This window comes from Neoarius graeffei, chromosome 23, assembly GCF_027579695.1.
Source record: "Neoarius graeffei isolate fNeoGra1 chromosome 23, fNeoGra1.pri, whole genome shotgun sequence".
Lineage (NCBI taxonomy): Eukaryota > Metazoa > Chordata > Actinopteri > Siluriformes > Ariidae > Neoarius > Neoarius graeffei.
This window is the reverse complement of record NC_083591.1, coordinates 51323536-51342252: the sequence shown is the minus strand read 5'-3', so window position 1 is coordinate 51342252 and position 18717 is coordinate 51323536. Positions and strand designations below refer to the sequence as shown.

General features: G+C 40.1%; 1 protein-coding gene across 1 annotated transcript in view; it reads right to left on the bottom strand.

Annotated features, from left to right (window-relative positions):
• Positions 1 to 18717, bottom strand: part of LOC132871317 (polymeric immunoglobulin receptor-like) — a 38296-nt gene that overhangs the window by 9843 nt on the left and 9736 nt on the right. Inside the window, exons 9-14 of the mRNA XM_060905429.1 lie at positions 15590 to 15653; positions 5871 to 5946; positions 5283 to 5597; positions 4900 to 5208; positions 1884 to 1923; positions 1639 to 1733 (exon numbers count right to left, since the gene is read on the bottom strand). Of these exons, the coding sequence (XP_060761412.1) occupies positions 1639 to 1733; positions 1884 to 1923; positions 4900 to 5208; positions 5283 to 5597; positions 5871 to 5946; positions 15590 to 15653 (899 nt within the window). The remainder of the gene's footprint in view (positions 1 to 1638; positions 1734 to 1883; positions 1924 to 4899; positions 5209 to 5282; positions 5598 to 5870; positions 5947 to 15589; positions 15654 to 18717) is intronic.

The following is an 18717-nucleotide window of genomic DNA, read 5'->3' as shown; positions in this document are numbered from 1 at the left end:
CACACACCCCATTAAATTGATTAGGTTTTTTGATGTAAAAAAAAATGAGACCACGATAAATAATTTAAAAACTTTTCCCACATTTAATGTGACCTATAACCTGTACAATTCAATTGAAAAAAAAAAAAAACATGTGAGGGAGAAAAACAAAAAAATAAAAACGCACAATAAGCTGGTTGCATAAGTATGCACACCCTTAAACTAATACTTTGTTGAAGCACCTTTTTATTTAATTACAGCATTCAGTCTTTTTGGGTTCACACCTACCATCAATTAAAATGACTCTGATTAACCCCAAATAAAGTTCAGACATTTACTCAGCTGCATCCTGCAGCAAAAGCCAGGGCTCACAGAGAGCTTACAAAGCATCAGAGGGATCTCATTGTTGAAAGGTATCAGTCAGGAGAAGGATACAAAAACATTTCCACGGCATTAGATATACCATGGAGCACAGTGAAGACCGTCATCAAGAAGTGGAGAAAATATGGGACAACAGTGACATTACAGAGAACTGGACGTCCCTCCAAAATTGATGAAAAGACAAGATAAAAACTGGTCAGGGAGGCTGCTGAGAGGCCTACGGTAACACTGAAGGAGCTGCAGGAATTTCTGGCAAGTGCTGGTTGTGTACTACATGTGACGACAATCTCCCGTATTCTCCACATGTCTGGACTATGAGGTAGGGTCAAAGAAAAACATCCAGGCCCGGCTAAATTTTGCAAAAAAAAAAAATGCATCAACTCTCCCAAAAGCATGTGGGAAAATGTGTTATGGTCTGATGAAACCAAGGTTGAACTTTTTGGCCACAATTCCAAAAGGTATGTTTGGTGCAAAAACACTGCACATCACTAAAAGAATCCCATACCCACGGTGAAGCATGGTGGTGGCAGCATCATGTTTTGGGGTTGTTTTTCTTCAGCTGGAACAGGGGCTTTAGTCAAGGTGGAGGGAATTATGAACAGTTCTAAATACCAGTCAATTTTGGACCAAAACCTTCAGGTGTCTGCTAGAAAGCTGAAGATGAAGAGGAATTTCATCTTTCAGCATGACAATGACCTAAAAAAAGTTTTGGAACGGCCCAGCCAGAGCCCAGACCGAAATCCAATTGAAAATCTGTGGGGTGGCCTGAAGAGGGCTGTGCACAAGAGGTTCCCTCGCAATCTGACAGATTCGGAGCACTTTTACAAGGACGAGTGGGCAAATATTGCCAAGTCTAGATGTGGCAGGCTGATAGACTCCGACCAAAAAAGACTGAATGCTGTAATTAAATCAAAAGGTGCTTCAACAAAATATTAGTTTAAGGGTGTGCACACTTATGCAACCAGCTTATTGTACGTTTTTTTATTTTTTATGTTTCCCCCTAACAGATTTGTTTGTTTTTCAATTGAATTGTACAGGTTATAGGTCACATTAAAGGTGGGAAAAATTTTCAAATTATTTATCGTGGTCTCATTTTTTTTTACATCAGAAAAACCGATCATTTTAACAAGGTGTGTGCACTTTTTATATCCACTGTACATACCACAGGTATTATGGCGTATCCGTTCCATAGAGGAAAACAGAGAAGAAAAAGAAACAGAGAAATAAATGCAGATACTGAATATATATTTTTGAGAATGCATGAAAAAGGCTACTGACTGTGTTTCTGCTTAAGTTTCCAGATGACCAAACCAACCACCACGAGCACCAACAAGAGCCCGGAGATGATGCAAAGAGCCAGGATCGTGTCATAACTGTGTTGAAAGAGGAGACATTGAAAATATTTGCCATCAAAATTAGAAACTGAAAAATGTTTGGCTTGGTAAAGACAAATTTTTTTAAAAAGTACGTTGTCGCTACATTTGGTATTCGGGTTAAAAAAAAAAAAAAAACTCAGTACATACATATCTGATCCTGAATCTATCCTTTGGTTTTGAGGCAGACCTGTGACGAGCATAAAACAATTTCAGAGCAGAAAGATTGGCCAACATAAAAACATAAAGGAAATAATGACTTACAGATATACTTTCTGTAATTGTACAATACTTTTTTTTCACAATAAGGACATCAATAAATTCTGGTTTTACACTCTGACAACAAGTATTGCAATCAAATTGCTTTATGAAGGAATTACAAAGGTTAACATTATCTACTGGTATACACTTATCATAAAGATGCCTTAAAAATGGCTTTAAGAAATAAAAGTGTCTTTAATTGAAACAAGTGTTGGCATTTATAATGTTGAATAGAGTTTAACGTGACACAGGTCGATGTGCTGATTTAGGAATCATTTAATCCACTCCCCTTTCTGAATTGTTTGAGCTGATACCCATCCCCTCAGCTGGTACACATCATCTTGTTTCAATACATTTTATTTCCCAATGCGGGGCGTCCTACCCACGTTAGTCTGTTTACAAACCGCTCGCTCGGCAGCCAGTTTGGAAAAGTAACATGAGGACATGCGCGGGTCAGAGGTCACGACCATGGAGCCACAGCAAACATGGCGGATTGCCCAGATCGAACAAAGACTCCTAAATTGAGACAAAAAAACAATGATTTTAAGGAAGTATCTGGCATTATCAGAGGCAAAACATGTCAGAAAAGAGAGGGAAAAAACACGGCAGACACGCCGGGTAAATATTGCTGGCCAGCTTTCCTGATGGATGGCTGAAATAGGCAAAAACAAACACGGCATCTGATGCCAACTTTGCCAAGATGTTACTGGACAGGTGAGTGACAAGAGTTTGCACTTTGAGAAACATCAACTTTTATACAGGTTAGAATTGAAATATTCCAAATCTAAACACACATGTGAGCTTGAAGGCTCTCGAGTGCTCGCTTCTGTGTCGGAGGCCGCCGGTTCCTCCATGTTTGTTGTGACCTCGCTCGTTATAATATTATAATGAGGATAAACTTCGACCATTTCTGTACCTAAATGTAAACATTAGCACGCAGTGTTTTTCTAGGTCATTCTCCTTCACAGGCATGAGGCAGCGGGCAATACAGCGTGTGATTCAAGTACCGAGGGGTTATTCGAGCTCTACAGGGTACTATTCATCTTTTTAATACATCGACCTGGGTCACTTTAAGTTTTAGTTTTTATTCTTTTCTGATTCAGAGGAACAGAACCAAATAAACTCCTTAACCAAATAAACACTTACAGAACTAATGAACAACTACAACAACTTGACCAGCTAGAACCAGCTAGATCTAGCTTATAATGTGTCTAGATACCTTTTAAGAGTATCAAAACTGACCAGCTAGAACCAGCTCAACTAGTGAGAAGCAGCCTGACCAACCAGTCAGGTTTCTAAGATGGTTGCTCGTCTTAGATAGGTTGGTTCAGGTGGTCTTCCAACCCGGCCTAGCTGTCTTTTCTACAGTGGTTATTTGGTCTCATGGGCTGGTCAACTTCACCAGTTGAAATCAGATTATTAGTGTCCAAAACTTACTAGAACCAAGTTGTCCAACTGGGCTTGTCAACCTGACCAACTGGAACCAGTTTGTGCTGAGTTTCCCAAAAGCATCGTAGCACAAAGATCATCATTAAATGGTAGCACGAGCAGCACAATGAACACTCTCTCTCTCCTAGTTAAGATGCTCTCAGCATTAAGAGGTTTTTGGGAAACCCACCACAGACCAGAAGCAGTCTAACCAGCTAGAATCAACCACAAGTATCCAACATGATTAATACTGATCAGCTGGAACCAGCTTTACAAACTAGAAACAGCCATGTTCCAAACCTCTCTAAAATCATCTAACCTTCCCAATTAGAACCAGTCTGTAAATGTCCAAAACCCCACTACAACCATCAAATCTGACCAGCTGGAACCAGTCTGCAATGAGTTTCCCCAAAAGCCTCTTAACACTAAAAGCATCTTAACTAGGAGAGAGAGCATTCATTGTGCTGCTTGCTCTACCATTTAACAATGACCTTTGTGCTGCGATGCTCTTGAGAAACCCACCCCTGATCAGCTAGAACAAGGCTGCAAATGTCTAAAATCCCACTGAAATCATCAGACCTGACCATTTAGAACCAGATCAATCAATTAGAATCAGCTTGACCATCAAGGCTGGTAAAATTATAGGCTGTAAATGTCCAAAACCCTGTTAAAATGATCAAACCTGACCAACGTGGCAGAGAAGAGGACTATGGATGAACTACTGAACATCATGGACGATGCCAGTCACCCTCTGCACACCGTCATCAGCAACCAGAGGAGCCTGTTCAGTGACAGAATGCTCCTTCCCAAGTGCAGGACGAACAGACTTAAAAACTCCTTTGTCCCTCACGCCATCAGACTGTACAACTCCTCTCTGGGGGTGAGGAGGGGTAACAGGAGGACAGAGGACGGGAAGGAGCAGTAGCCTAGCCTGACAAAAAGCAATACTGGACAATGTGCAATACCTCTCCTGCTGGACTCCCCCCCCCATCTTATTCTTTTTTATATTTGTATATGTAAATACTTCATTTAATTTAATTTATCTAGAAGTTTTCTCTGACCTGGCGACTTGTCCAGGGTGTACCCCGCCTTTCGCCCGTAGTCAGCTGGGATAGGCTCCAGCTTGCCTGCGACCCTGTAGAAGGATAAAGCGGCTAGAGATAATGAGATGAGAATGGGAATGAGATGAGAAGTTTTCTCTATTTTCTATTCTCTGTTTATCCTGTAATGATGCTGCTGGAATTTTAATTTCCCTGAGGGAACCCTCCCAAAGGGATCAATAAAGTTCTATCTAATCTAATCTAATCTAATCTAATCTAATCTAATCTAATCTAATCTAATCTAATCTAATCAATTTGACTTGCTGAGGCTGGTGACAAGCTAAAGTCAGCTTACCGGCCCAGTTTTTTTTTTTTCAGTGTAAATTAACTACCATGAATAGTTTCTTTCCACTGTTTCATGAAATCAAATGTAATACCTGGAGCTTCATCACCAACACTGATATGAACAGGAACCTGCAGATCTTCTGCACTGCACCAGTACCAGCCAGCATCACTCTTCTTCAGTTTACTCATCTTCACAGTGAAGAACTTTTTCCCATCATCACTGATGTGCACTGCTGAATTCTGGGACGTGTCAGTCCTACTCACTGTTTGGCATGACCCATCTTTGAATTTGCACCACTGCTTCTGTTTCTTCTGATACGCAGCGCTGTAGACACACTGGACTGTGATGCTGCCTCCTTCCTTTCCTCTCACTCTGCTCTCCATCACAGACAGATCAGGATCTGAATAAAAAGGCAGCTAATGAATGGTGACTCTATAACAATCCTTATATTTCTGCCTCATGGAGGTTTCTTACCTTTACTAACCGTCAGGTAAAAATAATCACGGTCATCTGGTTTCCACTGATTTCCAATTTCTGCAGCGCACCAATGCGATCCAGAATCAGAGTCAGGGTTTAGATCTACAGTCATCATATTCTGTGCTGGATAATCAGTGACTGATGAACCTTCTTTTGAGTTTGCATAGGCTACTATTTTGCAGGAAGACCAATAGTACCCTTTGCACCAGAATTTTGGGTTTGCTTTGTATTGCTCATCATAAAGACACGGAATAGTGACAGATCCTCCATGTTTTGCAGCTACATTTTTCAGTGTCCTCATGCTTTCGACATCTGCAAATAAAACACATTAGGAAACAGCATTAGCTGGTAGGAAACCACATTAGGAAACAGCATTAGCATTACTCAAAGACTGATTCACAACAATCAGGACTATTATGAATCACTAGGTCACTACTTAGACAAATTTGGTCTACCAATAATGAAAGATTGAAGAACTATTGCTTCATGAAAGGAATTAGGTTATAAGAGCTTATTTAAACCTTTAGAAAATGAAGGACACAGACATACACACATCATGTAGGAATGATACAGTTTTAGTCTTACCTGATATACAGAGGAAGAACACAAAGAGAGTTACAGAAACATCTAGTAAGTAAAAGCTCATGTTTCTCCAAGAGACTCATATGACAAATGCTCTTCCTACTTTTTGGTGAAGTTGCTTTGTACTAGCATACTTCCCTTTTTTCTTTTCTTTTTTTCTCACTGTCTGCTATGCTTTCTAAATCGTGGCTCTGTATAGAAAACCAGCAGTACATAGAACTTCCATGGTTCTCTAGTAGTGAAATAAAAATAATAAATCGATAGATAGACAATTTTATTACATTCACAGCAGAAATACATCAATGTCCATATTTTGCCTTTTGAGATGTCAGAAAGCTACTTTGCAGAAGTTCAGATATAGATTTAGATCCCCAATGATCAAGCAAACCGCCTGACGCCAACCAGACTCGAACTCTAAGAGGAGCTAGACACAAAAAGAAACTTACCCTGATGACATCAGATAGTGAGCTTATCAATCACTTAAACCTTCTGACCAATCAAAATAGATAATTCAACACTGTGGTGTAATTCTGGTGATTCCTAAGCTTATCACAATGCCATAATAAAGAGCCTGATGGTTTCGTTTTCTAAAGTGTGAAACTGCAGATGATCTAAAATAACTAACAGGACAACTTAAACCAGTGAGTTTTATCCTTTATCTTTAATAGATGTGTAACAATGTATCACGCTGCAAAAATGCGACATTGTGCATCATGGAACTCAGTACTTTCATGATCATGCATTTAATGCAGTTGCACTTTTTGAAAATCAGACGTCCCAAACTGTGCAACCCATAGAGTTGAAATATATGGAGTGCATGCTGATCACATGATTGCATTCTTTCATGGAGAGCCTGCTCCATTATTTGTACTTGTGAAGTGAGTGATACCTCTGGAACACAATGAATAAATGCATTATAGGTTATATGGTTACACAACCATATTATAACTGTTAAAAAGAGATCATAAGTTTTAAGCTTTCGATTGACACCTGCGCCACTGCAATCAAGAGACAGACCACTGAGACGGTCAGTTTAGCCAACTTTGGAGCTCTATTTCTGTCTTTTTCTCAATTTTCATTAAAATGATGCCTCAGAAGCTACTATGAAGCTCATTATGTTTCAACTGATCACTTTTCCAAGTTCAGACACTTTGTTTATTCAATGGAAATTTTGAGAGAATGTCCATAATAATAATAATAATAATAAAAATTTACGATCATAAGATATGATGAACCATTACCACAATTAGTTTACAATATTAAACCTCTGTTCATGGGTGGCATGGTGGTTAGCACTGTCGCCTCACAGCAAAAAGGTTCTGGGTTTGAACCTCATGGCTGATGGGGGCCTTTCTCTGTGGAGTTTGCATGTTCTCCCCGTGTCTCTGTGGGTTTCCTTTGGGTGCTCCGGTTCAAAGACATGCAGATTAGGTGAAATACCCAGCTACTGGGGTTGCACAAGCTTAGTGCTGGTCCCAAGCCCGGATAGATTGGGGAGGGTTGCATTAAGAAGGGCATCTGGTGTAAAAACCTATGCCAAATCAAATATGTGGATGATGATGATCCGCTGTGGTAACCCCTAATGGGAGCAGCCAAAAGAAGAAGATGAAACCTCTATTTGTAGCATAGTCACAATTTTTCTTCATTAAAATTTTTCTTCAAATTTTTTTTAAATCAAATTCAATATAATTTTGACATCAGTATCATGAATCAATCCAAGACCAGAGGGTAATCTGGAATAAATCGATCATAAATATTGTCACAGCCCCTCCAGACCACCAGATGGCACCCTCATTCACAATTTTGATTTTTTTTTTCCTTTGTTGTCTGCCTCACTTCCTGTGTTTGTGTGCTTGCCTGTTTTGTGTTCCATTAATTGGTTCCCCTATTTAAGTTCTGGGTTTTCCCTCCTTAGTTGTTGGTCATGCTGTTGTATAGTTATTATTTCCTTGCATTATAAGTAGCTTTTGTGCTCAGGGAAACAAAGTCTAGTCCTTTGTTTTTATAGGTTTTCCTGTCTTTTGCTGGGTTGTTAGTTGTTAATTCAATCAAGCCTGCATTTGCATCCAACCCCCTGGATTTGTGACAAATATAAAGTATGTGCAGGCGGGCATGTAAATTTCTCACAGCTAATACACACAGATAAATTTCAATCTGGTTTTTGGAAACGTCATTCAACTGAAACTGCCCTTTTAAGGGTCACTCATGACATTCAAATGGCTGCAGATGCAGGTGAATGCTCTGTACTTGTGCTCCTTGACCTTAGCTCTACTTTTAACACTGTAGACCATCACATTCTGATTAAGAGGCTACGTGACTGGGTGGGCATCTCAGGGATTGTATTAGATTGGTTTACCTCTTATCTTACTAGTAGGAGTTTTAATGTTTCCATAGGGGACTTTCTCTCCTCTTTCTTGTGGTGTCCCGCAGGGGTCAGTTCTGGGCCCACTCCTTTTTACACTGTACATGTTACCGCTGGGTCATATTATAAATAGTTTTAATATCACTTATCATATGGATGCAGATGATTTACAACTTCATTTTAATTTTAAACCCAAGGAGGTGTCTAGGCTCCTAGATGCCATCAAGGAGTGGATGGGAGGAAATTTTTTGCAGCTGAACACTGGTAAAACAGAGGTGTGAATATTTGCTCCTGATAATGTTACACCTGAGATTATACAGAATATTGGGCCTTATTCACCTTTTGTTCGGTCCAGTCTGAGAAATCTAGGGGTGACTTTTGATAAATCCTTGTCTTTCGAAACACTTATCAAACAGTTAACCAAATCATGTTTTTTTTCATCTGCGTAACATTAGTAAACTGAGATCTATGGTGTCTTACACAGAATTAGAGATGCTTCTTCATGCTTTCATCTCTTCCCGCATTGATTATTGTAATGCTCTTTTCTCTTCCCTTAACAAATCTGTCCTCTCTCGCTTACAGTCCATTCAAAATGCTGCTGCTAGGCTACTTACTAAGTCAAGCAGATACTCCCACATTACTCCCATTCTCAGCTCCTTTCACTGGCTTCCTGTACAGTACAGGATTCAGTTTAAAATTCTCACTATCACTAATAGAGCACTGCATGGCCAGGCCCCTGCCTATTTAGCAGACTTAATTCACCCCCATATACTGGCACGCTCTCTCAGATCTGACAATCAAAACCTTCTGTCTGTCCCACGTACTTGTCTAAAAACCCGTGGTGACCGTGCATTTGAGACAGTCGCTCCTAAATTGTGGAATGCCCTACCTATTCATCTCAGATTTGCTGTCTCTGTAGACTGTTTTAAAAGGCAGCTAATGACACTTTTTTTAAACTAGCTTTTGGTTAACATTGTATACCTATTGCTTCATTATCTATGTCTCATTGTGTTATGTTACTGTGTATTAGCCTTTTAATTTTTCTGTTATTGTGAAGCACTTTGTGACTGTTTTGTCTGGGAAAAGCACTATATAAAGAAATTTTACTTTACTTTACACAGACAAACACTGTGGCACTGTATGAAGTGCTAAATTGTGTATAAAAGTGTGTATTAAGACAGATATTAAGGAGTGACAAAAACATGAATGTTTCAAATTTTCATTTGACATGTAGATGTATGGTGGGTGGCACGGTGGTGTAGTGGTTAGCGCTGTTGCCTCACAGCAAGAAGGTCCGGGTTTGAGCCCCGTGGCCGGTAAGGGACTTTCTGTGTCTGCGTGGGTTTCCTCCGGGTGCTCCGGTTTCCCCCACAGTCAAAAGACATGCAGGTTAGGTTAACTGGTAACTCTAAATTGACCGTAGGTGTGAATGTGAGTGTGAATGGTTGTCTGTGTCTATGTGTCAGCCCTGTGATGACCTGGTGACTTGTCCAGGGTGTACCCCGCCTTTCGCCCGTAGTCAGCTGGGATAGGCTCCAGCTTGCCTGCGACCCTGTAGAACAGGATAAAGTGGCTAGAGATGATGAGATGTAGATGTATGGACAACTTTGTGGGTTCTTGCATTTATATGTAAATGGAAGAAGGACAAGAATAAATAGATACTGGAACTTGATGTAAGGATTTTTTTAAAGAAGAAATACAGCTATTTGCATTAAAAATTCATGTACTGTATGTGGCATTCTGGGGAAAATCCATTAGATGTCACTGTGGTGGGATTCATGTAAAAATATATATAGGAGAAATTTCACGATGTGAAGGGTTTCCTAGGCCACTTCTCATATTGCAATGTGACCAAACAATGGCTTTTTTCTGGATGTTTACAATAATAGAGCTGTATGTGTTCATTTGTAAACACTAATTACGTACTGCAGTGTGTTATGTTGTATTTAAAGGCTGTATGCCATGTGGATGGAAACAACGTGAGCTCCTCATCTCATCTCATTATCTGTAGCCGCTTTATCCTGTTCTACAGGGTCGCAGGCAAGCTGGAGCCTATCCCAGCTGACTATGGGTGAGAGGTGGGGTACACCCTGGACAAGTTGCCAGATCATCACAGGGCTGGCACATAGAAACGACACAACCATTCCCACTCCCCGTCAATTTAGAGCCTCCAATTAGCCTAACCTGCATTTCTTTGGGGGAAACTGGAGCACCCGGAGGAAACCCACACAGACAACATACAAATTCCACACAGAAAGGTCCCCGTCGACCACTGGGCTTGAACTTAGAACCTTCTTGCTGTGAGGTGACAGTGCTAACCACTACACCATCATGCCGCCCCACTACAGAATTAGGAAATACAAAAGAAAATAAGCACTGATAAAAATGTTAAATTTCAGATTTCGCAAGTCTAGTAAAAAATAATAATAAAAATAAAAAGACTGAAATACAGACGAGAATAAAGCAGCTTGGGGGAAAAGTGATCGCTGGATTACATTTGTCAGGAACTGGTCTTTTCTGGATGACTGAGGGGCATGTGACTCTGATCTAAGTCTGTGGTATGAGTGTAAGGAATGTTGTCCTTGTTCTGGTTGGTATTGTCTGTAGAAGCCATGGCTGAATGGTGAGAGAAGTAGGTTGCTGGTTCAATTCCTTGGGCCAACAGGAATGGCTGAAGTGCCCTTGAGCAAGGCACCCCCCCGCAAGCTGCTCTGAGTGTGTTGTATGTTAATCTGGATAAGAGTGTCTGCTAAATGCCTGTAATGTAATGCTTAGGATGAGCATGAGACCTAGGAGAGATCCACCCATGTGTTTCCTTCCACAGTTTCTTTTGCTTTCTGTGAAGAGAATAAATGCAGTTATTGTGCGAAAGGTTTGTCATTTAAACCTACACATTTGAGTGGGTTAAATATATTTTTATCACTTACACCATACTGGCAAACCACTGGAAAATTGCATGAATGAGCAGGTATTCAACTGGCCAGCAATGGTAGAACTGATAAAGCCTCTTGAATAAGTGACTGTATGTACGAGTGGACGACATGGTGCAATTCACTCCTATTGTGGGGTGTTGGTATTGGCAGGGTGTTGACTGAGTTTGTGCAGTAGGTCAAAACTGAAACCAGTCTTCTTGTCCATGTCCATATTGGTTGTGGACATTCCCCAGCTTCATGGTGAAAGCTATTAGCTAAAGTGCAACTTCAAATGGTGCATCAAAAAAACTAGCTCAATGAGGTAAATACAGGGCTATTAATTAATATGCAAAATGGTCATTTGTAGTCGTATACTTTGAACAAGTATATTGATTTTACTGCTGTCAAGAAAATATTTCCTTCAAGTGTCCGCTAAGGCCATTGGTTTGTTATTTGTATCAAAGCACCAAGCTAGTTTAGACATCAAAATGAAACATACGGGAAAAACTGGAAAGAATTTCTCACTGAGGGTTTGTTACAACAGTTTACAGCAGAACAAGACATGGCTTTGCTACAGAACTCTCAGCAGCATCAGCTACATCTTGGAAAGTGCGGACGCTTCCATGAGTCAATCACCTCATCAGTCGTGGCCTTTTAGTTGTCATCAAATAACTTCTACAAAACACATTTATCATAAAGAAAAATACTGCAAGAGATATCGAGGTCAACTGAACTTCTAAAAATGACAACATTCTTTTGGAGATAAAATGTAAATTTGTCTTGTGGTTCATTCACTACCATGAGAATGGGCTGGGATAAAAACTGTACTGCAACCAGCCACTAGAGGGACTCAGAGACCACTTGGCTTCACTTTTGAACCCCCTGTGAGAATATCCATCCATATATGGATACAGCTGCCATGACCTGGCGACTTGTCCAGGGTGTACCCTGCCTCTCGCCCATAGTCAGCTGGGAAAGGCTCCAGCTTGCCTGCAACCCTGTAGAACAGGATAAGCAGCTACAGGTAATGGATGGATGGATACAGTCATTGGTTAAAACACATTCTCATCTCATTATCTCTAGCCGCTTTATCCTGTTCTACAGGGTCGCAGGCAAGCTGGAGCCTATCCCAGCTGACTATGGGCGAGAGGCGGGGTACACCCTGGACAAGTCGCCAGGTCATCACAGGGCTGACACATAGACACAGACAACCATTCACACTCACATTCACACCTACGGTCAATTTAGAGCCACCAGTTAACCTAACCTGCATGTCTTTGGACTGTGGGGGAAACCGGAGCACCCGGAGGAAACCCACGCGGACACGGGGAGAACATGCAAACTCCGCACAGAAAGGCCCTCGCCGGCCACGGGGCTCGAACCCGGACCTTCTTGCTGTGAGGCGAGAGCGCTAACCACTACACCACCGTGCCGCTCAGGGTTTAATGTATCAAAGGTTTATTCTGCATGTGAATGTAAAATAGGATGGAAGAGTGCATGAAAACTGTACTCACATTCTTCATGCACATGACACCTTAGAATATCTCATACAGACATTTAGCAAGTCAGAGACACATGTCGGAACAAAATACAAGCTTTATTTACAGTAGTTAACGACACAAGAGCATACAAATGTAACTTCACTCAATGTTAATATATTGCTTAGAAATGGAATGCTCTTTTGATATCACAGAGAAACTCCATTGACTAAGAATGTCCATTATATGATAGATAGATAGATAGATAGATAGATAGATAGATAGATAGATAGATAGATAGATAGATAGATCTGTTAAGTGAAATATGTGTTTTTTCTCCTGTCTTTTCAAAACTGCACAGTAAAAAACGTACAATTTCTGCGATAAAATACTGTATTGCAGGGGTTTTCAAAGTGTGGGAGAGTCAGCCCCCCCTCAGAGAGCAAATAGAGTAGAGTGGGGGGAAAAGCCCCCCTTAAGGAAAATTCAGTTTTTCTCCAAGTTGAAATGAACCATGTGTTTAGTTTTAATCATAGTTTTTGACAACAGTGACATGAACAATAATGCCACCTAAAGTTTGCCTAAAGTTAATACTTAATTTTTTCTTTTTTTTAACAAAAACAAACATTGTGCCAAGGGGGCCTTTTACCCCCCCAGTGGGGTAAAAGGCCCCCTGAGGTGGGGCAATAGGCCCCCTCACTCAATAAAAGCTGTTTGGATAGCAAAAGTGTTTACTTAAGCCTATTATGCGAAAGAAACAAGAAAATATCCCTGAATTAATGAATAGATGCATTATTTTATTATATTTCGCATTTTAATTTCAATTTTTTTTTTTATTTCAATTATTTTTAATATTAAGTTCAAATTACTTGCTTTACTCAACCAGGTAAGCGAGATGTTATTAAAAACTATGTATCTGCTATTCAGAAATGTATGAAATACAGTAATTATGATAAAAGGAAACGATGCCCCCTGGGGGCCATTTACCCTGCCATTAAGGGGGCGTTTTACCCCACAGACTACACTTTTACAAAAAAGGGTCTTACTTTCAAAATGTGATTCAACTTTTTATACCTAATGTATTTTTTTTTAACGTACTGACTTGTCTACTCATACCACATACACAGCTGTGATATCTGACGAAATAGCAGCTATCTAAATACAGTTTTACTGATATCTGAAAATTATATCACTTACCATGAAATTTGATTTCTCTCTGCTGTGTTGCTGATATGCGATCCACAGTGGATATTTGTATATCCCCGTTGTCAAGCCAGTCCATAGCAACAATAGAAATGTAACTTTGCGCCATCTGGTGGTTATTTTGGGTAAAACAGGCCAGGGGCGTATTACCCCACGGGGGCGTATTACCCCACTCTACTCTAAACAACAGCGCCCCCCCTCACAATTTTTGTTGTTGCTATACTTAATGTTCCATTCATATTTTAAAAAAATGGTTGTTGTACACTTATTTTTTTCTTTTACACATTTTAAACATCTGTTTTTCTTTTTAAAACATCTTGTTTTACACATTTTAAACATCTCATAGCATCGTTAGCTAGCACCTCTTGGCAGACAACACACTGTGGCAGTGGAGCATCTTCAGATCCAGTCCATGAAAATCCAAACTTTAAATAATCGTGGTCATACTTCCTTCTTTTTTCAGTTCCCCCAGGATTTTGTGGGCCTTTGTGATTGTTGCGGGCTAAAATGTCTGATGTTGTGGGGTTTTTCTAAAAAATTGCGATGAAAGCTGCTGTGTTTTTTAGATTTTGTTGCGATTACATTGCGGGAGGAAGTGAAAGTTGCGAGAAATTGTTGCGATTTTCTCTTTTTGTGATTTAAAATTGAGTGATGTGTTAAATATTAAGTTATTACTGAAAAACTATTGATTAAAAAAAGACACTGAGAAATGGTCCTATAAACAACTTTACCAATATAAAAGATTACCAGGACTACAAAAATGCAGAAAAATAGGCTTTCCTTATCCAGATAAAGTTAAAGTGCATAGAACCTCACAGCACAACATGAAGTTACCTTAAAATATAATATAAATGCCTCAGCTTTCATGTAAGAAAAAGAAACTATTAATACTAGTATTGTGTGTAGGCAGTCTCTCCTGAAGACTAAATTAAACAATAATTATAAATTAATAAAATAAATGGCTCAGGCTTCATAGAAGAAAAAAAACAATTGGAACAGAATCTCACAGTATGATGCTGAAGCTGCCTAAACAATGGAAAATAAAATACCATTTTGGCAAAAATGTTGGCAGCCATTAATTTCTTGTATTAAGTAAAAAAATAAAGTGCCCACAGTCCTTCACTGTAAACATAACACACTTTCAGTAACAGAATTTAAGCCTATATAAACATTGTCTAGCACATGCAGTGTTGCCAGATACTGCTGACGTTTTCCAGCCCAAAATATGTTCAAAACCCGCCAAAATGCACTTGAAACCGCCCAATCTGGCAACACTGCGCGCATGCTGCTTCTCTTGAACGTATACACGGAAGTAAGGTGGAAGGTAGTTAGTCGACGTCACCTCAAGACGATGCCAACGATTGGTCAAATTTGCGGGAAGGTTGCGGTGATTGGATATAATTGCAACACCGCCCTGAATTCGCGGGGATTGGTTGAATCACAACATCGCGAAATCCTGGAGGGTGTGGTTTTTTGCTTGGCCCAGACTCTGTCTCTTCACTCACTGTAGCTTTAGGTACTAAAAATCGATCCATTTTGTCTCTGGCAAAGGCTAGCTGAAGTTCGCTAAATGTCCGCAATAGTAACTTATTCTGGTTTATGTTTCCTCACGTTGCGCCCCCCTGAAGAACTCTGGTGCCCCCCAGGGGAGGCACGCCCCACACTTTGAAAAGCGCTGCTGTATTGGAACTGATACGTTACGTAAGGAATAATACAAGACTGACTGTGCTGTTTTTACAAAACATTATATAATTATAGAAATCAGACGTGCCAGCTTTTTAAATTCTCAGGATCACAGCCTTCAGTTGTTTGCAATACAGAAGTGCCCTGGCTTTCTGAAACATAAAACACACCAGGGATCGATCAGTGTGTCTTACAGCATGTGATGAGGTGACACTTGCATTAGCAATTAAAAATATTATTATTATTATTATTAGTAGTAGTAGTAGTAGTAGTAGTATTACTGCTGCTACTACAATAATCCCAATTCCGAAAAGGTTTAAACATAAATAAAAACAACAGGAGGCAATGATTTGCAAACCGTTTTCAACCTGTATCCAATTGAACACAATACAAAGACAAGGCATTTAATATTTAAACTTATATATATCCTATCCACATTCACTGGATCTGAGCAATTGTGCAATCTGATTGGCTACTCTACTACTAGGATATCAGCTCATATACCATGAGTAAAAGAAAACAAAATGGCGACTTTGTTATCGAGTATTTAAAAGAAACAGAACTACAGTGCCTTGCAAAAGTATTCATCCCCCTTGGTGTTTGTCCCGTTTTGTTGCATTACAAGCTGGAATTAAAATGGATTTTTGGAGGGTCAGCACCACTTGATTTACACAACATGCCGACCACTTAAAAGGGGCACATTGTTTTTTGTTTTTTTTTTCATTATGACACAAATAATAATGAAGATGAAAAAACAAAAATCTGGAGTGTGCATAAGTATTCACCCCCTTTCGTATGAAACCATTAAATAAGAACTGGTCCAAATAATTCACTTCATAAGTCACATAATTAGTTGGTTAAGATCCACCTGTGGGCAGCACGGTGGTGTAGTGGTTAGTGCTGTCACCTCACAGTAAGAAGGTCCGGGTTCGAGCCCCATGGCCGGCGAGGGCTTTTCTGTGCGGAGTTTGCATGTTCTCCCCGTGTCTGCATGGGTTTCCTCCGGGTGCTCCGGTTTCCCCCACAGTCCAAAGACATGCAGGTTAGGTTAACTGGTGACTCTAAATTGACTGTAGGTGTGAATGTGAGTGTGAATGGTTGTCTGTGTCTCTGTGTCAGCCCTGTGATGACCTGGCGATTTGTCCAGGGTGTACCCCGCCTTTCGCCTGTAGTCAGCTGGGATAGGCTCCAGCTTGCCTGCGACCCTGTAGAACAGGATAAAGCGGCTAAAGATAATTAGATGAGATGAGATCCACCTGTGTGCAATCAAAGTATCACATGATCTGTCACATGATGTCTGGATAAAATCAGCCTGTTCTGGAAGGATCCTGACTCTGCAACACTACTAAGCAAGCAACATGAAAACCAAGCAGCACTCCAAACAGGTCAGAGACAAAGTTCTGGTGAAGTATAGATCAGGGTTGGGTCATAAAAAAAATCGCAACCTTTGAATATCCCAGGGAGCACCATTAAATCCATTATAGCAAAATGGAAAGAATATGGCACCACTATAAACAAGAGAAGGCTGCCCACCAAAACTCACAAACCGGGCAAGGAGGGCATAAACCAGAGAAGCAACAAAGACACCAAAGATAACGCTGAGGGAACTGCAAAGATGCACAGTGGAGATGGGACCACTTTCAGCCATACAGTGGTGCTTGAAAGTTTGTGAACCCATTAGAATTTTCTATATTTCTGCATAAATATGACCTAAAACATCATCAGATTTTCACACAAGTCCTAAAAGTAGATAAAGGGAACCCAGTTAAACAAATGAGACAAAAATATTTTACTTGGTCATTTATTTATTGAGGAAAATTATCCAATATTACATATCTGTGAGTGGCAAAAGTATGTGAACCTCTAGGATTAGCAGTTAATTTGAAGGTGAAATTAGAGTCAGGTGTTTTCAATCAATGGGATGACAATCAGGTGTGAGTGGGCACCCTGTTTTATTGAAAGAACAGGGATCTATCAAAGTCTGATCTTCACAACACACGTTTGTGGAAGTGTATCATGGCACAAACCTGATTTCTGAGGACCTCAGAAAAAGCATTGTTGATGCTCATCAGGCTGGAAAAGGTTACAAAACCATCTCTAAAGAGTTTGGACTCCACCAATCCACAGTCAGACAGATTGTGTACAAATGGAGGAAATTCAAGACCATTGTTACCCTCCCCAGGAGTGGTCGACCAACAAAAATCACTCCAAGAGCAAGGTGTGTAATAGTTGGCGAGGTCACAAAGGACCCCAGGGTAACTTCTAAGCAACTGAAGGCCTCTCTCACATTGGCTAATGTTAATGTTCATGAGTCCAACATCAGGAGAACACTGAACAACAATGGTGTGCATGGCAGGGTTGCAAGGAGAAAACCACTGCTCTCCAAAAAAAACCCATTGCTGCGCGTCTGCAGTTGGCTAAAGATCACGTGGACAAGCCAGAAGGCTATTGGAAAACTGTTTTTTGGATGGATGAGACCAAAATAGAACTTTTTGGTTTCAATGAGAAGCATTATGTTTGGAGAAAGGAAAAACACTGCATTCCAGCATTAGAACCTTATCCCATCTGTGAAACATGGTGGTGGTAGCATTATGGTTTGGGCCTGTTTTGTTGCATCTGGGCCAGGATGGCTTGCTATCATTGATGGAACAATGAATTCTGAATTATACCAGCGAATTCTAAAGGAAAATGTCAGGACATCTGTCCATGAACTGAATTTCAAAAGAAGGTGGGTCAGTGACCCTAAGCACACAAGTCATTCGAGCAAAGAACCGTTAAAAAAGAATAAAGTTAATGTTTTGGAATGGCCAAGTTAAAGTCCTGACCTTAATCCAATCGAAATGTTGTGGAAGGACCTGAAGCGAGCAGTTCATGTGAGGAAACCCACCAACATCCCAGAGTCGAAGCTGTTCTGTACGGAGGAATGGGCTAAAATTCCTCCAAGCCGGTGTGCAGGACTGATCAACAGTTACCGGAAATGTTTAGTTGCAGTTATTGCTGCACAAGGGAGTCACACAAGATACTGAAAGCAAATGTTCACATACTTTTGCTACTCACAGATATATAATATTGGATCATTTTCCTCAATAAATAAATGACCAAGTATAATATTTTTGTCTCATTTGTTTAACTGGGTTCTCTTTATCTACTTTTAGGATTTGTGTGAAAATCTGATATTTTAGGTCATATTTATGCAGAAATATAGAAAATTC